We start from the raw sequence: 19681 nt of genomic DNA, 5'->3' as shown, positions 1-19681 counted from the left end.
GATACAAGCATTTTGTGCGAAATGTGCAAATTGCGTCCAGAAAGTGCAGGCATAGGCAACCGTTCTGCCTCTAACGATTCATGTCGTCTCACGCAGTAATCATCAGGCATTTCCCGTTCCATGGACCCAATCGTTTCTTTGGCACTAGCTTGCTCCACAAATAGAAGGGACCGCTCGACGGTCACACCCGGCTAAACCTTAGTATCCACTATCCTCCGGTCAGTTGAACACCAGTTCAAATGGCATTGCAGATTGTTGCATTTGTGGGTCTGCTATGCATGCCATGGGGCCCGAAATATACGAGTCATAAGATTCGGATCTTCACAAGTCTATCTCTACTGACATAGCTGCAATGGGAGTGCAGCGGCATTGGCACTATCTCCTTTCATGTAAGACTTAAGTCGATGGTTGAGGTGTAAGTTTGATTCTTATGGTCCCCGTGGAGGGGTTGGATAATAATGTGGTTTGTGGTTAGAGGGTGTATATGTATAGCATGATTGTCCATATTAGAAAGGGTATTAATTCTAATAGCAAGTTATCTACTCCGACTACCATCTAATCGAATGATGCACTGACTCCGCAGCAGCATGTTGTCCCAAATATGTACCAAAACCTATACAAATTAAATCTATGTCGAAGTAATCACCGATCGAGCGCGTTCTCCTGACACTGCAAACAATTAGCAACCACAATCACACGAATACATCAAGTGACACTCACCATCTGCCAATACGTCCCCTTATTCCGCAACAAGTCCTGATGACTCCCCTGCTCGACGACCCTCGACCCATAACCACTCCGACTCTCCCCAAAGACAAATATCGTATCCGCTTTCTGAATAGTAGCCAATCTATGCGCGACCGCCACAATCGTCATACACCGTTTCGCAGCCAAGCGCTCCATCGCCGCCTGCACGACCTTCTCAGACTGCGAGTCAAGACTCGATGTCGCTTCATCAAGCAGAAGAAGAGATGGCTTGCGCAGCAACGCCCTTGCAATGCACATGCGTTGACGCTGTCCTCCACTCATGGACGTCTGGGCCTTGATCCCAAGATCAGTGGAGTATCCCTCCGGGAGGGAGGTGATGAAGTCGTGGATCTCTGCGTCTTTGCACGCTTGGATGAGATCGTCCTCGGTATATTCAGATTCATCCAGTCCGAGGGTGATGTTATCGCGGATCGTGCCTTCGAAGAGTCGGGGTTCTTGTGCTACGAGGGATATGGAGCGACGGTAGTATGAGGCGTCGATGGAGTGGATGTCGTTGCCGTTGATCAGGACTGTTCCTTGATAGGGGGTGTAGAATCGTTCGAGGAGAGATATGACGGTTGTTTTTCCGCAGCCGGAAGGGCCGACGAAGGCGACGAATTGGCCGCTTTCAATTTTGACGTTGAGGTTCGTGAATAAGGGGGTGTCTTGGCTGGGGTAGCGGAATGCGACGTTGGTGAATTCGATGTTGGCTCCGGAGTGGGTTCGGAGGGACTCGGGCTGGGATTTGATGATTTGGGATTCTTGTTGTTCGGCTTTGTTTGGACGGAGACTCAGTATGCGGTTTGCGGCGGCTATGGCTTGCGCGACGTTGGATCCGAAACTGAAGAATTGGCCGGCGGATTGTCCGCCTTGGATGATTGCGATGTAGATCACGAAGAAGTCGGTTGGTTGGTATTCTCTGGAGGCGAGGAGTTGGCCGCCGTACCTGTCGATTCGATTCTGTTAGATGCGTTGGTAATAAGTTGGTTGTGGAGAACTTACCAGAATGTGAGTGCCATGGCGCACAACTCGACACTGTCAGAGAATGCGAAAATGAGGGTAGCGTACCAGGCCTTTCGGAAAGCCTTTGTTTGCTGGTCGCGTAGGAGGTTGGAATACCGGTCCAGGATCACATCTTCCATTGTCAATGCCGAGACGGTACGGAAAGCGTCTATGGCTTCAGCTGCGAATTGCGAACTTCCGGAGTAGACCTTGGCGTTCATTGCCTCGAATTGAATCTCGTAGCGAATGCGCATGAACGCTGCAAGGAATGTGCATGGCAGCGCCGCGAATACAGCGACGAGACTGAGCTTCCAGCCGAATGTGAACGCGATGATAATGCATCCCAGAATACTAAAAATGGACGATAGCGGGAATGCACCGTTTATTCCGACTATCTCTTGCACTTGTTTCGGGTCTGTCGCTAGTCGAGAGACAAGGGAGCCAGAAGCGTTTTCGATCTGATCGTGGAATGGAATAGGCTTGTTGAGCACGTTGTCAAAATATTGCGTTCGATAGAAGGAGGATACTTCCTGCCCAAATGTTAGCTTCAAACTCTATAAGATTTGTGTGGCACACTTACAAATGAGAACCTGTTTGAAGAATATCCCATAAGTCCGTAGGATGCAGCTGTCCCAAGGGCCAAAATAAAAAACATCAATGCCCAGAAGTTGGCTGCGTGTGCCAGACTCTGGCCAGTCAACTGAAACACAGCGATAAGCTTCGCAAACAACCAGCTTTGGAGTGGAAACGCAGCTACCAGCATGTCTTCGTTAGTCCGTATTGACAGCGCGAATTCGAGCGTGCTTACCTCCAGCTCCAGTCGCACTTGCCACGACTGGAATGTAAAATCTCCAAAGTGCCCTCTGCTCATATAGGAATAGTCCGATGCTGCCGAAGAAGCCTTTGTTCTTCATTGTCGACTTCTTTCCATCCTGGTTCGTAGACATTCGAACAAGTTCATCTGCAGGTTCGAGGTCTTCCTTTAATTCTTCGGTTATGTCGCTGGTGGCCGTGTCATCATCCAGTAGCTCCACTTTCTGAGCATTGACAAGGCCACTATAGACTCCACCGTCGATTTTGAGAAGGTCCTCATGAGTACCCTGCTCGATGTCCACACCACCCTTCATCACAATAATATGGTCGGCTTGTCGGATGGTCGACAGTCTGTGAGCGATGACGATTGTCGTACGATTACGAGAGAGCCGGTCTAGGGCTGCTTGAACAATCTTCTCGCTGCGCACATCGATCGCACTCGTCGCCTCGTCCAATATTAGGATAGATGGTTGGCGCACAATACTGCGGGCTATCGCAAGTCGTTGCCTCTGACCACCACTTAATTTGGTACCATTCTCGCCAACTGGAGTTTCATATCCCTGCAAACGTCAGATTTGATACTCAGGAGATTGTCTTGATCATACCTTGGGTAGCCGTTGAATGAACTCATCTGCGAAAGCTTCCCGACACGCATTTTCGATAAGTTCTTTCTTTTTCTCACGGGTCTCATGCTCCCATTTCGTCCCAATCAGCCCAAGGGAAATGTTATTGAAAATGGTATCGTTGAAAAGAACGGGCTCTTGTTGTACCAGCCCGACCTGGGACCTCCACCACTTCAGGTCCAAGTCATTGACATTATGTTGGCCCACATAGATGGCTCCTTGATCTTTATCGCTGGTTCCGCTCAGCTGATACCATCGCTCAAGTAGAGCCACGATCGTACTTTTCCCCGAACCCGAGGGACCCACTAACGCCGTCGTCTTTCCCCGCTGGAATCGAGCATTAAGGCCGTTCAGTGCTTTCGTGTCCGGTCGAGAAGGGTATGCGAAGTGGATATTTTCGAGGACTATGTCCACCTCCGCCGAGGCATCGGATCCACCAAGACCGCTAGCGTCGATCTTTTCTGAATCCAGCATCTCAAAGAATGCACCTGCCGCACTAGCTGCCTTGGATATGATGATCAAAGGCGAGGCAATGTTTCCCATAACACTCACTGCCACCATCACCGAGAAAAATACACTATCTCCGATTAGCACAGGAAGCTAACCTCGGGGATGTACTCACGTAATGACCGTGTTAATGCTCCCTATGTGTCCGTCGCGGAACAACTTGAGTCCAAACCAAAAGGCTAAGGAATAACTTGAATACATGGCAAAGAAAATGAGCCCAAACTGAAATCCCAGGAAGATGGACATCTTTCGGCCTCGTTTGCGCGCTTCTTCAACCCAAAGGGTATATTTCGTGGCGAGGTTCCCTTCCGCTCCCAGCGACACCACTGTGCGCACCGAGCTAAACACCTCCGCTGCGATGGATGACTGCTTCTCATCTGCCTTGTCGACACTTTGCTGGGCTTGCGTTAAACGAGGTAGTGTTATGCTGACAGTGATCAGGATAAATAAGAGTGCAGAACTGGTGACGAGTGTCAAGGCCCATGAATATTTGAATGCGATGATGTATGCTGCCAAGAGTAGGGCAACAGATTGAAAGAGAATAGCTAATTTATCTGAAATGCTCTGCTGGATGGAATTCGACAAGGTGGTAATGGTGTTGGTTACGGCGCCCACTGATACCTGATCGAGCTTGCTGATCGGCTGGGCGAAGAGCGTTTGCATGTAATCGTGTCGCAATGTGGCTGAAACTCGAAGCCCAATGACGCGGAAACAGTACTAGCAAGTCAGCAACCACCACCCCAGTTCATGACACATGCAGGCTTACCATGGAGAAATATGTCAAAGTAAATTTGCCGATGAATAGGTAGACAATGTATAAGCTGTTATCAAGTTAGCGCGTGATACCTAGGAAACTCTATCTTTCATTTGCAAAGGTTCTTACCTCAGTCTGCTTACAGACGCTTTGAAGTCCGCCTCCGTCACCGAAGTTCCTGCGGAAAAGTATCCATTGAATTCTCCGACAAGGCTGCCAAACACAATATTCATCAGGGGAAGCGGCTATACAAAGCGTTAGGTCTATTATCTCCGACGTAGGCTATATGCACATACCACTCCAGATCCGATCGCGCATACCATGGCGATTGCAAGGATCACGCGATCAGTAGAATTGGTATAGGAAAGCAGCCTCTGTAGACAGTCAGCGACGAAATACTGTGGAAGACAGAAAATCCATACAATGTAATTGCCCAGTGATGCATTCTCCTCATTCTTCTTCTGCTCCTCCGTGTCCTTTTCATCGACCGTGCTTGATTTTTCTTGATCTCCGATGACGATGGTGTCTTCGCACGGCTTCTCCGTCGGGCTTTGCCCGGTCGGACTTTCTCGTGAGGAGCCCATTGTGTATGCCTGTGCGAGTGCAGGCTAGAGTATTGTCGACTAAACGAAGCATGGTAGTGTATGAGGGCGAGCTGGATTTATAGGGGAGAAACCCTTGCTGGCCAGAGGTTCAGTCTGCAACCAGAAGCGGGTCCAGGCCACAGTGGGCTGGCCCTGGATCAGTGACGACGTATGCATGAAAGGACCTAGCCTGCCTAAAAGGTCTAAGTGGCATCTTGTTTACGAGGAGGATCTGAGTTGCCAGGCGATGACTCGACGATGAAAGTCATTGACTCCTTGGAGAAGTGGAGCCGATCGACGCTGCGGACATTCGGGGATTTCCTAATCCCGGGCGGTCAAAGCAGGCTGCCATATTACCGCCCGGACTTTCGGACTCTTCACTTTCCCGCTGCCATTCTTCATCCCTTGCAACGCAATCTCATCACTCAACCTAATCGCGGATCCACTGCTTGAGGATGAGCTCCCGCAAGCCTATTTCGGTAGGCTAAGCCCAGTTCTTCCTGCAGCTAGCCTGAGGTTGTCCATTCATACTGACAACAGTTTAGTGCCGCCGCTGTCAGCAAAAGAAGGTATCATGTCAGCCGCACGTTCAAACAATGCACCATCTGATGGAGCATTAGATCCGTTGCAATAGAATCGACCCTAGATGCGACAAATGCGACGCCGTCGGGGCAGAATGCACTTATCTGCCGCGAAAACCACGCTCCGCCAGGAAAAGGTTATCCTCCTTTGCTATAAGCAGCATGGAGAAAGCTACTAACGTAGCTTTCGGCATACTAGGCTAACAGATGACAAAGAAATCCTCTCCGAGATCCTTAGACGACTGGAGCGTCTAGAGGATCACTGTATGATTGACTCAGATCTAGATCAGCCCGCAGATGCATCTCGTTCAATGTCTATCGCCTCAGATAATGACACCTCGCAAAGCGCTCTGCCCCGCAGTGTTGGGTCTCCCCTATCGGCAGCACAGGGCGTAGCTCAGACTATCTTGAAAGGGCTAAAGGATGAGAATATGAGGTCACTCCTCAGTTCTAATGTGTTTTGTCACCTCAAGACAGTCGAGTCGCGCTTCTGGGGGAACGAAAAGTGCATCCAGGCCATAGAGGTCGCCATGCGGGAGATCTCGGAGTTGGAGAATGTAGAGACCGAAAAGCCCAAGGCATCACCCGCCATCACCAAAGAAACCGCACACAAATGGATAGAATGTACAGTTGTTTCTACAACACCTGGAGACTCAACATTGTGCTAATCTGAACTCAAGTATATTATGATACATACCAGTTCGAGGGTTTCCGAATTCCCTTTGAAAAGGAGTTCATCCTCTCACTCCCAGATCTGCTTGATAACCCACATGTTCATCTCGACCCGACAATACGAATTGTCTACTACAATGTTCTCTTCCAGGGCTTTTTGGTAGACCCGGATGCCTATAACAATAGAGGCGCCATCGTGGAATTTCTTTGCCGCTCCTGTATGGACTTAACGGAAAGCTGGCTGGCCCAGATTAAGGATACGCCTGCAGACTTGTTCGCTGCCTTCTTTATGGTGCGTCCTACCTTGCATACTCGTCGGCTGAATAGGAACTAAAATAGTGCTTAGATGTCCATGTCTCTTGAAGCTTGCAACAGTGAACTCTCTTGGAGAATCGTTGCCGAGTCTGTAAAAATTTCCCGAGCTCTTGGGTACTTCTCTGTTGATGCCGACCAACCCACCCCCAGCCAGCAGATCGTTCGACCTGGCGGCCCCCCTAACCCTGAAAGCGAAATTGAGAAGAACAGAATGCGCTTTGAATTTTGGCACTTGCTACGAACGGACTGTGTCTTCCGTCTGTCCTTTGGTAAACCGGCGCTCATTACCGACGGGTCCTGGACGGTGAATTTCCCGGATCCTAGTATCACAGGAGTTGATCACGCATCCACTCGGTTTATACAAATTCACTTTTTTGCTTCCATGCGTCTCACGTTGGTTTTGATCAAATACCTGGACCTAGTTGATGCAGAGCCCGACGTGGACACTCCGCAGTACGATAGGACAATCGACGGTCTCATTGCCGAGGTGCAAACCATCATGTCCGACTGGTCGCCGGTACGTTAATCTTCAAGAGTTAGCTTCAGCAGCCCGGAGACTGACAAGTTCCAGGAGGAACTCCTCACAACGACGACAAACCGCATGGATACATGGTTTTGTGTGGACATTCTATTCAGCAGCTACAAAATGCTCATTGTTTTCTATCAAGCAAAGAAATGTAACCAAGACAGCCAGTTTCTACCATATCACACGGTCGACATTGCACGGAAGAGTCTGCAAATGTCCCGGTCTATCATGTCATCTTCTACACACCCGTATTGGGGTATCAGGTATGTTACAACACAAGATTCAACAGATCATGATGCTGATGATTGGTACTTCATTCCGATAGTCTTATCCTTCTTCATCAATTTGTGCCGCTTTTCATAGTCTCTATGAATATGATTGGGTCTCCTGAGTGTGAGAATGCAGAAGCGGATCTCGATTTGGTGTCTTGGTTTAACAACTTCGTCGTAACAGCCGCGCAGGAGCGGAGCGAGCTTGAACCGTTGAGTATTATGATGAAAGCAATGACGATAGCCTCTCAAAACTCTGTGGCAGGCTCACATTGATATTTTATTCCTCATGGAGTTCTTCCTCGAGATGGAAGGCGGATGTTGATCTGAAGCCATTCTAGAATCTTTTTCTTTCGTAAATAGAGATAGAGTTACCATGTATAGAGGGCATCAAAAGGGAAGAGTCCCAGCACGAATGTTTTCGTACTGCCTTAAAAGTTGAACTACTAAGTACTTAATGCAGCAGTTGTAAAATTTTGACCATCGGTACCTACTAGTACTTACTACCCACTGCAAGGAAGAATATATATCTCAGCCAAGCACAACAATGACTTCAGACAAACCTAACATACATATCACATCTACTCGATAGAGCACTACAGAATACCTAACCCAAATAAAAGTTAACTTTACCTAACCTCTTGATCAAACTTCCACCTGTTTCATTGATAATTTCCAGACTATGAGCATTTTCTCTCATTATTACCCGAAAACGGCAAGTTCCCTCCTATTGACGCGGAACACAATAGGCCGATAAGCCGATAAGATAAGCCACACCCTCGGCAATATGACGGTGTGGCATGTGCGGGGAAACTGGCAGCGTTATGCCGGCAGAATACTGTGCTCTGGTTTCATGAAGATAGGTAGGATTGAACATGAGCTTTAACGTTGCTACAGTGCGCATTAGTACATACCAGTAAACCGTCATTCCTCCTTCAGGGTGTATTTATCTGGTTTTCAGCAACCCATTACTCCAAATGTACTTACTGTGTGGGGACCGTTAAAGAAAATCCTAAAGGCGGTGTACATCCCAACAACGGTCGAGCCCCACCCAAAATCTCTCTTTTTTAACCCAATCGGGAAATATTCTCTACCAGCCCTGAGAACCATATCCTGGGTGGCAGAACAGTCAAATCTCGACAGACTAAGAACCAGATATCGATGGATTCATTCGGAATCGATTCCGATGCTGTAATATAAAAGCCTACGATGGACCCGACGTATACCTCTCAGCAAGTATCTACCAAATACACTCATCCCCTCTTCTACGGCGGCAGCATCTCCAACATGACCTCTCGAGACGGATTCCAGTGGACACCCGAGAGCGGGCTCACGCAGGGCGTTCCATCGCTAGGAGTCATCTCACCACCTACTAATATCAAAGATGCGAACAAAGATGGACCGTGGGACGTCATTGTCATCGGTGGCGGATACTGCGGGTTAACTGCCACGAGGGATTTGACAGTCGCAGGTACCTACCCTATCTCACTCACACAGCAATAGCACAAAGTAAATCAGCTAACAAAGACAGGCTTCAAAACCCTCCTCCTCGAAGCCCGAGACCGCATCGGCGGCCGCTCCTGGTCCTCCAACATCGACGGCTATCCCTACGAGGTACCCCCCGCACCAAACCCATCAAACCATCCAACCTAGTTTAATCAAAGCTGTATACAGATGGGAGGAACCTGGGTCCACTGGCACCAATCACACGTATGGCGCGAAATCACGCGCTACAAGATGCACAACGCGCTATCACCCTCATTCAACTTCAGCCGCGGAGTCAACCACTTCCAACTGCGCACCAACCCCGACTCATCAACCTACATGACCCACGAAACCGAGGACGAGCTCCTCCGCTCCGCGCTGCACAAGTTCACTAACGTCGATGGCGCCAACGGACGGACCGTCCTCCCCTTCCCGCATGACATGTTCCATGTTCCGGAGTTTAGGAAGTATGATGAGATGTCGTATGCGGAGCGGATGGAGCAGATCAAGGATGAGTTGAGCCTGAATGAGAGGAGTTCTCTGGAGGCGTTTATCTTGCTTTGCTCTGGGGGAAAGATGGAGAATAGCTCGTTTGGAGAGTTCTTGCATTGGTGGGCGATGAGTGGGTATACGTATCAGGGGTGTATGGATTGTTTGATCAGTTATAAGTTTACGGAGGGGCAGAGTGCGTTTGCGAGGAGGTTTTGGGAGGAGGCGATGGGGACGGGGAGGTTGGGGTATGTGTTTGAGTGTCCGGTTAGGAGGGTTGTTGATGAGGAGGTTGGGAAGGGGGTGAGAGTGACGGCGAGGGATGGACGGGAGTTTGTTGCCAAGCGGGTGGTTTGCACTATTCCGCTTAATGTTCTCTCCACGATCCAGTTCTCGCCTGCGTTGGCTACAGAGAAGGTCTCTGCTATGCAGGCTGGGCATGTGAATATGTGTACCAAGGTGCATGCAGAGGTGGATAATAAGGATATGCGGTCGTGGACCGGCATCGCGTACCCGTTCAATAAGCTGTGTTACGCAATTGGTGATGGGACCACCCCTGCGGGAAATACCCATTTGGTGTGTTTCGGCACGGACACGAATCATATCCAGCCCGACGAGGACGTGCGGGAGACGTTGAAGGCGGTTGGGGAGTTAGCGCCTGGGGAGTTTGGGGTGAAGCGGTTGGTGTTTCATAACTGGGTGAAGGATGAGTTTGCGAAGGGCGCGTGGTTCTTTTCGAGGCCGGGGATGGTGAGTGGGTGCTTGGACGGGTTGAGGGAGAGGCATGGGGGAGTGGTATTTGCGAACTCGGATTGGGCGTTGGGGTGGAGGAGCTTTATTGATGGGGCGATTGAGGAGGGGACGAGGGCTGCGAGGGTGGTGTTGGAGGAATTGGGAACGAAGAGGGAGGAGGTCAAGGCTCGGTTGTGACGGATTAGGGTATTGGAAGGGTGTTTATTGGAACATGAATTTCATACTACATTCAACATAACTATACACGTGAGTAACTGGGGATATAGGCAGTCTATGTCTAGTAGGTGTCGTTGGAGGTGTAATTCTCGCGAGCAGCGAATCTCAGCTCCGTGGCGCCAATATCGAACACGGTGACGACGTTCTTCTGGAAGGTGTCGCCCAGAATGTAGAGATCTTCTGAGGTGTCGCTGCCACCGTCAACAATACCGGTGATGCAGACGGTGTTGCCTTCGTCGTCGGTGCCAGCATCGAGGATCATGTCGAGGGGGTTGATGTAGAAGGTTTTGCCGTTGATAGTGATGCCGTGAGTGGGAGGGGTGGCGTCGCAGTCAACGATGTAGGCGCCCTCGTCGTCGGAGTAAGTCGCCGCAGGAGAGAAAGCGGCGTTGATCTCCTGAGAGATGGAAGTTGGCAGGTAGTTCAGGGTGGTGCCAGAGTCGACCTGCATTTGTTAGAGTCTGATAGATAGGGGAGGGTGTGAGCAACGTACGATGTACTGGATGTCGTCGCCACCAGCGCTGGTCAAGCTCTTGCCGTTCAGAGTGACAGCGTCAATGTTGATGGTGTAGAAGTCGTAGGCCTTGGAGTAGCCTTCAATGTTGGTGACCAGGATGGAGGTGTTGGTGAAGTCTTCGACAAAGTCCACTGGAGGCAAACCGCCCAGAGCAAGATAACCAGCAGCACCGGAGACATCGCGCTCAATGGCCAGACTGAAATAAGGCTCAATCAGTCCCTCCTCCCACATGGTGGTGATGATGTTGCTGTAGACGACTTGCTCGTCGGTCTTTGTGGAGTAGGCGCTCGTACTAGTAGACGTTAGATGCCTACTTGTGCATAAGTCACACGGTGAATACATACAGGGCAGGGTACGCAAGACCAGTCAGACCAGAGGTGGTTCCGTCGCCCTCCCAGGCGGCCTCAGTGACCACGCCGATGGTTTGGTCCACAGTGATATCGGCAAGAGTGACGGTTTCATTGCCCATCACTCCATAGAGGTACTCACCATCGCCATACTCGATAGCGAACTCTTCTCCCTCAATTTCCACGAAGGAGCTCTCGACAGTCCAGGTGGAGCCGAAATCGCAGCTCGACTCGGAGGTCTCGCGGCCGGTGTCGAGGTCAATACATGTGAAGCCGGTCTCGACAACCCAGGTATCACTGGAACCGGTGTCGACGATAACGTCAAACGAATCACCACCGATAGTGATCGAGGTAGCGAACTCCTCGCCTTCGAAGAGGGAGATCAAGGTGGAGCTGCCACTGCTGGTGGAGCGTGTGACATACGCAGCGCTACGAGGGTTCACGTTCCCCTTGGACTTGGTCTTGCTCAGCTCGAGGTACTTGGAGGCGGCCTTGTGTTGACTGGGAGCGGTGAACGGAGTGGGCTTGTAAATGGTGTGGCTGCCGCTTCTGCGGACGATGTTTCTTGCCTTGAGCGGGGAGGGGGTGGGTGCAGCCAGAGCAGCCCCGGCAAGGAGCGAGGCAGTGGCCAAGGTACCGATGGGGATATACATGGCGGCAGTTGAATGAGGAGTGATCTAAGTGATTGCTTGACTGACAGGAGACAAAGACCATGCAGAAGAGGGGTGCGTTCGGGACATTATATAGGGTTGGGAAATTACATCCGGTAGTCGGACTAGACCACCAATCTAGCTACAATTAAACCTGCAGAAATGAGAGACATACGCTGGATTGCAGAATGTCGCTGTTGTCGACCAGGAAAGCTCGCAGCTTCCGGAGTGGCGGTTAGCAATGACGCGATGCGAGTGGCTGACAAGACAAGGCGGGCCTGTATAGTGCTGCCTGATAGCGACGAGACCTGGCTTCCCACTCGATCGCTAGGAACAATAGCGCCGTGTGGGCCCGGCACCGATATTGCTGATAGGGAGCGTTGCGTCAGCACTGGCCCTGGATTGGTGCGAAGCCAGGCCCACAGCAGATAAGACGCAAGGTGTGCGTCGGAGTCCGCAGGGGAGGGGTCAAAGGTTGAGGATTGAACAGAAGATAGATTGGAATATATTGCAGTCGTTAGGGATTGCTTCATGCAGCGGTGTGATCGTGTTGCACTTTTCCCCTCCTGTAATAGAATTACCGAGTCTTGAGTAATTGTATCGGGCATCATCTCGGGGATAACCCTCAGGGCATTAGCGCCCGGAGAAATGTTGACCAGTGCAGTACACGGCGACTGTCATCCGACAAGGCCACTGTGTCGAATCTGAGGCACACATAACTCCCTTCATTTGATTTCCATTTGGTCACGACCAATAACTGTCATCAGGAGGATGGGAATAGAGTCTTCTCCCGTCGAGACATGTATCAACTGCTTTGCATCCGAGACGGTTTTCTGTTTGACATTGGCATGCGTGCTGTGGTCCCGAAACCCACAATTGACACCTGACAGACCCATGACTGGGTAGAAGGGAGGCCAAGCATCGGAGACAACCGAGAGGGGGAGATGGCTTCATGCTTGATGCTGTCAAGCTCAGATCGGCGGATTATCGGAGTAGCTGTCAGATCACGTGGTGGGGCGTTTCCAACAAGAACAGCCCTGTGTTGCTGATATGCGACTTTTCGAAAGTCTATTACCAAACTAGCTCACAGTGCAGAATTGTTAATTAACTGTGCGATAAGGGACATCTTCTCAGTCCCTGCAGTGTATAGGATGGACGGAGATGCCGTGAAGAAAGAAGGGCTGATACCGCATTGGGAGGCAAACACGTGCGGGGAACCTCGGAAGCGAAAGACCCGCTCCGCTCCGGGCGGCCATCGGACATCCGCGGAGTTCATTTCAGCGTCCTTGAAGTTTCCACAACCCTCCCCATATCAGCCCACTATCGGATAGCGCCATCAGCAGCTAATATCCGCGCATACTTGCATGGCGTTCATGCCTTGATGGTCGTCGAGCGGGTCCCCATGGTCGCGACGGACTCCGGTAGTAACTCCCAGTCGCGAGGTATGCCCACCTTTGTCCCATGCGAGCAGATCAAGACTGAACCATTTTTGCTCCCTAGGATGCTTTCAATGCTCGAAGCGCCGGATTGTCTGCGACAGAGGGGAACCTACCTGCTTCAAATGCCAGAAAAAAGGGATCGAGTGCTCAGGATCGGGTCGCTTTCGCTTCAGCCCCGGCCTGGCGACTCGGGGAAGACTAAAAGGCTGCACGATCCCGATACCTGATGTCGACCCCAAATCGGTATACCAAGAAGCCTCAAATACCCCTCGTCCTATTCGGTGGAAGGACGATCGGATAAGAGTCAACAAAAAGCAGAAGCCTCGAAATAGCGGGAAGGAGCCGAACCGGAATGGATTGGCCGTAGAGGGGGGTTCGGTCATTAGAGGCACAGACCATGCACAGTCAATGTCTGCTGGAAGTCGGGACATTGTCTCTGGCTCAGCACAAGTGGTGGTTAGTCATGCACTATATAATGACAACCAGCCCTCAGTAATGGAGATGGCTGTCGGCCAGTGGATCGCACCGGTCGATCACAGAACCCGCGAATCATTCGACTACTTCGCTAGATATGTCGCTCCTGTCATGGTTGTCCTCGATATCTCGAATGGCTACCGGGACATCATCCTTCCCATGGCTTTCGAAGATAGCCTTCTACAGCAGGCTGTTGCTGTTGTTGCCGCGCAACATCTTGGCTCCCGACACCCCTCGTGTCGAGCGGCAACCGAGTCCAGCCGGTCCGCAATAATCTCTCGATTACGACGTGATTCTCTGCTTGGATCACCCGACCTAGTATTCAATTCATCGACTTGGGCAACTCTGATTGTCCTACTTGTTGGGGAAACCGTTACCGGCAGCTCCGAGTATAGCCACCTGTTACGGACTCTCCTTACTCTGGCCCAAAACATGAAATCTGTCGGAAATACCGAGCTGAGAGATTTTCTCACAAAGCAGACGGACATGTTTGCGTTCCTCGGACAGCCACTTCTGAATGAGGACCTAGGCGCCGAGAGACTTAGAAACCCTGTCGACCCAAGTGTCTGGATGGCTTCGAGAGTGAATGCTGATTCGCACCATCACAGAACATTGTCGCTGGTGAAACAAGTCTTCTCAAAAGGCGCACAAATATACCTTCAACGTGCGACCACGAATCAAAGTTCTTGGCACGTGTTGGAAGAGCTGCGCCAGCTTCTTTGTCAGATGAGCCCCACGGAGCCGGGTGCTCATGGATTCGTATGGTCATGTTTCATTGCAGCAGCGGACAGCGTTGACCCCGAGCACAGAGCCTTTTTCAGCGAGTATCTGAAAGGGGTGTATTCACGAACAATGTTCGACAATATTCCTAAAGCTCTTGATGCCTTGCCTGCCATTTGGGATCTGCAGGGTTCCGCTAAGTGGACCGAAAACCTGCCCCGTCTGTCACCTATTTTGATCATGTGATCAGTACCTCCCATATGGGGACTTCATCATCACTGCCATGAGAATTCTCGGTTCACCTCCAATCTCAAGCTCGTAGCCGCTGTTACAGCTTCGGTCAGCAGGGGTGATGTTGACATGTCTCCGAGTTGGCTACAGCGTCTGCTGAAGTGGACTTTATCGTGACCTTCAATACTTCGACATCGACTAACAAGCGCCAATCTGGCGACTTTTCCAAGTACGAGGTGTTATGAATGGGACATACTGTTATTCACAAAGGTATCCGAGCTATATGAGCACCACTGACTGCCATCAAAAGCTCATCACGAACGTAATCACCGGTCCTAAGCCACTAGCCGGCCTGGCCAGGTCTCACAAAGGAACTGACTGTTGGGTGAAACCACAGCTAGCAATATTTCCGAGATGCATGCGTTTCCTCGGCTCAATGGATGCACAGTATATAGCCTCCATAGGCCACCAATTAAAATCGACTACTTGACAATTCAATTGGACTTTACAAGAGATTCGCAATGGTGCCCTTTCTTGTCACTGTTTCTGCAGGTGATCGCGCAATGAAAGTATCGCACATTCCGGACAAAACACAGCCAGATAGTGAAGTCGCTCAACCTGGCAGAGAAGCTGTGTAGAACGTTGGGAATACAAGTCTTCACCACTTGTGAGAATCTATTTTTCCAACATATGAGAGCCGACTAATACACATTGTAATTTTCAAGCCTGAAAAATTTCTAGTGTCGGGCCATTGAAGGACAGAAGAACTTATGAGACCGCCAACTGTTACACTGTGAAAGGTCAATTACTTGCATGTGGTACATACGTAATGTGCGCTATACTCTCTGAATGTCGATGGACACCGATTGCAGATATACACACGAAAGCTCAGCTGGAACGCAAATCACAGACGAGAGGTTGTGCAAGGGTGCAGACAATCTGTGTTCACGACGTTGAGTCACCATACATTGACAGCCTCAGGCGTCGAAAATTCTTGTCTTCACTTCCCTTGTAGGATAGAGGGAAATCGCGTCCTGTTGTCTTTGCAATGCAACCTAAATTGCAAAAGTAGAAAGGAAACTAGTGCTTGTATGTGATAATAAGCGGCTGACAGGGATAACAATGTCTACCTCTCTTGTAATTGACTGGCCAAGTATTCAAGCTCGGAAGTGTCCGTGAATAGGAAAGAGGGAGTTCCCTGAGATTCAGGCCTGGAACGAACTGATATTCACAAGTTATAGAAAAGTCCCGATGGAGCTCTTTTCGCCACCAAGGGTATTAATACCAGCCAAGATCCACTGGGATAAGTTGCCCTACCGACAGGTTCACCAAAATCATGATGCAATGAATGGGGGCTAAGGATGGAAGGGACTCCAGGCTCTACCTTCTATCTAGACCTCATTAACACTTGTCCATGATGAAAGTATATAAATTAATACAACCCTATAATGCATGGCCTTGCCGATTCCCTATACGAATATCTCGACACCACCGCCTAATAGGTGTTTGGCTGGCCACAGCTACTGATAATCACGAAGGCCGAGCTGATATTATCCCTTCTATCTTTTCCTCTACAACAATATATGCGGCGTCGCATTCTACGGATGGAAATAACTACTGCCATTCTATGAGAAGGGCCGATCTGTATATCCGTTGTGGTTGGTCTCAGTACCATTTTCATGCATTGCTTCAAGTATGAGTTCCTTGCCCTTCTGTGTCGAGTGCGACCAAGGGTCAGAGTCTAGAGAGAGTGAGACAGAAGAGAGTGTGTGCAATGATTTACATTGTATACCCATTCGGAAGCCCTCTACTCCCTTTCTGATATTATCAAACTCATGAATATAGAGTACAGCCCATCATATCCCCTGTATGCGCCAAACCTGTGGGTCCCTTCATGTCCAGCAATGGTGTCGCCTTTCCAAGAGTAACCAGCATCACAACAGACCTCAACCTGGTCCTGGAAGGAGAGAATTTAGCTGGTTATCTTCTCTTTGCAATCACAGTGGTGTCTGGTGCTTGTTCAAAACAATGCCGGCTCAAAAGACCCGGCCTTGTTTTCTGGGCAACAAGCCTTACCTTCCAGGTAGGCGGCAGTGCGGCTGGCATGAACGAAGGCCTTCTTCCCTCATCTCGGGCCCATCTTATATGCTAGAAGTGTATGGACCTGAATACGAATGCTTGGGATGAACAACATCGGTGTTATTCTCTCTACGCTAAACCTATAATATTTCTGACGATGAAGAAACGGATAGGTTACCCTGCATATTTATCTGCTCTTGCATCTGCTGTTCTCTTTACCTTTTATTTGGTCGTAGGCTTGACACGTGATGAGGAGTACTGTTCGTAATGCATACAATGTGCTTCAATTGATTGCAATAGACGTGCGGGAAAACAATGACATGAACGAATCTGTGGTTCTAGACCCCAGTCAGAGGTTCTAATTGCCGGAGAACCAGGGAGCTAAACTACTTTCGTAGATCCAGGGACTCTGGCTGGAGCTTCACACTTCGCCTGACTGGTTTAAGCGCCTTCCGGTAAGTACGGCCAAGCATATCAGTCGGGTCAGTTACTTACCTGCCTTACCACCCGGCAGAGACCCACTTCTTTTTCCCACTTTGGACGTGTACTTACTTATCTCTGAAAGCTGTTTATCTAATATGATTCCACCTCCACAAAACCGAGCGCGCACTCTCAAGGGACTGCGAAGAAGAGCCAGTCAACCTCTGTAATGTTCTGAATCCCTGCAGTTGGTGCGGCGTTCCTGACAATAAGATGTGGAAAATCAACATGGCGAAATCCCCATGTGTATCGTATGAGATCTTCGATCTACTTCGCTTCTTGTTCGTTGCGATGAAACTTGTCGCCTTGGGCTAATTCAGGCGGTGTGGAACCGGTTCCATGCTGTTGGGTTGTGGAATTTTCGTCATATCACCGCTATGGGGTCCCGCCTTCTCTACTGAGTAGTGATATAAAATCCTTCCTCACGGCCTCTCTCAAAAATCAAACTATTGCTTCTTTTCTACTCACTGACAATATTTCTATCTTTACCGTCTACTCCATCTCTTAGAACTCTTGTCCACACAATCTCGACCCTGCAACCCGATACACTTTCTTGTTGATATCTTCCACGATGTCGGCCCACCTAAACGCTTCTCATACTGCCACTCGACAGACCGCAGGGCCAACGGTCGACAATGGAAAACATATCATTGGGACAATTCCATGCGTTCTAAATTCTACCTCCTTCGATATCGCTCCTTCAGGCGATTTGTTAAACCAGGCCGCTCTACCTCCTCATCATCAGGCCCAGACATACATCGACCCGAGGCATCTGGACGGAGGTCGCTTCCTCGAACTTCCGTGCCAGTACCCATGGAATGCTGGAAGCGAGTTCAATATGCTGACCGCCGTGGAGAACTGGGATTTCGTTACCGCGGTTCAGCCAGGTCTCGCGCCCCGGAACCAACATTACCAAGCCGGCACACAACAGGAAGCTATTCCATGGAATGGCTTCGCCGTCCCAGGAGTAATGACACCATTGAACAGACCAGGCAACAGTCCTGTGGAAGGGTATATTGACTCCCCTGGCACTCCATTTAAAGTCTGTCATACGTCCAGCTAACAACCAAGCAGCAATACCCCTCTCCGGTGCGACTGGGCGAATTGCACGGCCAGACCAACCTTCAATAGATGGGCAGACTTGAGCAGACACATCAAGACCATTCATGTGTTTCCTGCTTCCCATGTGTGTGAGATCTGCGATCAGACGTTCAATCGGAAGGACAACCTCATGGAGCATCAGTTGCGGACCCATCGATTTTAATGAAGCATCCTGCTTCTGTCCTTTGTTGAGCGAGATTTCCATTTGCAAGTTACCTGTTTCATTTTTGCGTTTTCTAAATTTCGGTGATCTACTCCATCTATTCCTTTTCTTTTTGGCGCTTCCAACTATACCTTTTAGCATATGCATTTCGGGCATCTCTGGTTATTCTTATTGTGTTATATCAGCGTACTAAGACGGGGCCTGTGATCTGCGGTAGATTTGTTAAAATACCCCTTGTTTTAGAATTAATCGGAATCATTTAAGTGACATAAAGTCTGTATCGAAGTGTGGAACTTCTGCTAGCCGGGTTTCAGGGTCGGTCGGCTATATGCTCCTCCCGCCGACCGATAGAGTACAAGCATACCTAGTGCCCCTGCGAAGTGTGTGGGGGTTTCATATACTGGCAGTTCACTGCACCCGAGCCACGTATGCTACACAACGCAGAACCTCCACAGAAAGACATGGGAAACGGCTGGACCCCATTAGAAATCCCAGAACCATCCCACGGGGGGAAAAATCGAGGCATGCGTGGCGGTGAAGCCAAAATGTGGCTAGTGAGCCCAGTGCCTTGTGTGTGTCCAAGGCAGTTGCCCTGTGCCTGGACACGTAAGTACTGACTCCTTATGCAACAGCTTGTTATTGGCTTGATTGGTCGTTTTTGCTTATTTGTTCTTCGTCGCGTCGAACCCTGATTGGTCTGGGCGCGCTTACAGGAGGTCCAATGGAATGGCTGCTACCTAGGAGTAGTTCGTCTGGATCAGACCCACCGGCTAGCCTTACCAGTCGCCCAGGGAATCCGAATCTCTTCACGCATAGAGACTTTGAGGGAAGGCATCCGGGCTATCGGAGATATCGGAAATTTCAGCATAAAATTGCTTTTAGGTCTGCTCGTAGATTTAAAGTCTCCGGACCCACTGAATAGAAGCCCACGCGGTCCGAGCTCGGACCGACCCACTTAGCCGAGATCGGTTCCAAGGTTATCTTCCGAGGGATGGATAATTCTCCGATAAGGATGGGGATGCGTTGGTTCAATGTCTCTTGATATTACTTTGATATGCTGTATGTATTTGGTTCTAATGGACCATTGGAGTACTAACGATTGCAGGTATTTTAATGGTGTACTACGTACCTAATTCGTTTTCGA

General features: G+C 49.9%; 6 protein-coding genes across 6 annotated transcripts; 4 read left to right on the top strand and 2 right to left on the bottom strand.

Annotated features, from left to right (window-relative positions):
• Nucleotides 1-509: 509 nt before the first annotated feature.
• Nucleotides 510-5220, bottom strand: BO87DRAFT_461356 (ABC transporter ATP-binding protein). The gene is made up of 11 exons (XM_025629085.1): nucleotides 4869-5220; nucleotides 4743-4820; nucleotides 4576-4691; nucleotides 4459-4513; nucleotides 3808-4409; nucleotides 3168-3762; nucleotides 2558-3122; nucleotides 2330-2502; nucleotides 1750-2279; nucleotides 721-1693; nucleotides 510-669 (listed from the first exon to the last, which is right to left on the bottom strand). The coding sequence occupies exons 1-11, from the start codon at nucleotides 5028-5030 to the stop codon at nucleotides 643-645; spliced, it is 3876 nt and encodes a 1291-aa protein (XP_025477077.1). The 5' UTR covers nucleotides 5031-5220; the 3' UTR covers nucleotides 510-642.
• Nucleotides 5221-5713: 493 nt separating this feature from the next.
• Nucleotides 5714-7726, top strand: BO87DRAFT_123126 (transcription factor domain-containing protein). Its single transcript, XM_025617981.1, has 5 exons — nucleotides 5714-6235; nucleotides 6292-6575; nucleotides 6630-7115; nucleotides 7170-7387; nucleotides 7450-7726. The coding sequence occupies exons 1-5, from the start codon at nucleotides 5878-5880 to the stop codon at nucleotides 7667-7669; spliced, it is 1566 nt and encodes a 521-aa protein (XP_025477076.1). The 5' UTR covers nucleotides 5714-5877; the 3' UTR covers nucleotides 7670-7726.
• An 898-nt stretch (nucleotides 7727-8624) lies between these two features.
• Nucleotides 8625-10297, top strand: BO87DRAFT_364631 (monoamine oxidase; the record flags this gene model as incomplete). The annotated part of the gene is made up of 3 exons (XM_025621754.1): nucleotides 8625-8864; nucleotides 8925-9007; nucleotides 9068-10297. Exons 1-3 carry the CDS (start codon nucleotides 8681-8683, stop codon nucleotides 10295-10297), a joined length of 1497 nt encoding a protein of 498 aa, XP_025477075.1. The 5' UTR covers nucleotides 8625-8680.
• Nucleotides 10298-10397: 100 nt separating this feature from the next.
• On the bottom strand, nucleotides 10398-11853 carry BO87DRAFT_314676 (acid protease; the record flags this gene model as incomplete). Its single annotated transcript, XM_025619667.1, has 3 exons — nucleotides 10398-10781; nucleotides 10830-11145; nucleotides 11198-11853. The coding sequence occupies 3 exons, from the start codon at nucleotides 11851-11853 to the stop codon at nucleotides 10398-10400; spliced, it is 1356 nt and encodes a 451-aa protein (XP_025477074.1).
• A 1399-nt stretch (nucleotides 11854-13252) lies between these two features.
• On the top strand, nucleotides 13253-14729 carry BO87DRAFT_314911 (Zn(II)2Cys6 transcription factor; the record flags this gene model as incomplete). Its single annotated transcript, XM_025619677.1, has 2 exons — nucleotides 13253-13292; nucleotides 13351-14729. The coding sequence occupies 2 exons, from the start codon at nucleotides 13253-13255 to the stop codon at nucleotides 14727-14729; spliced, it is 1419 nt and encodes a 472-aa protein (XP_025477073.1).
• Nucleotides 14730-17844: 3115 nt separating this feature from the next.
• Nucleotides 17845-18404, top strand: BO87DRAFT_389162 (uncharacterized protein; the record flags this gene model as incomplete). Its single annotated transcript, XM_025624886.1, has 2 exons — nucleotides 17845-18284; nucleotides 18317-18404. The coding sequence occupies 2 exons, from the start codon at nucleotides 17845-17847 to the stop codon at nucleotides 18402-18404; spliced, it is 528 nt and encodes a 175-aa protein (XP_025477072.1).
• Between the last annotated feature and the right edge of the window lie 1277 nt (nucleotides 18405-19681).

The sequence above is a fragment of the Aspergillus neoniger genome, assembly GCF_003184625.1.
Source record: "Aspergillus neoniger CBS 115656 unplaced genomic scaffold BO87scaffold_28, whole genome shotgun sequence".
In the NCBI taxonomy this organism is placed as follows: domain Eukaryota; kingdom Fungi; phylum Ascomycota; class Eurotiomycetes; order Eurotiales; family Aspergillaceae; genus Aspergillus; species Aspergillus neoniger.
Note: the sequence above shows the minus strand (reverse complement) of the source record. Positions and strands in the feature narration are given on the sequence as shown.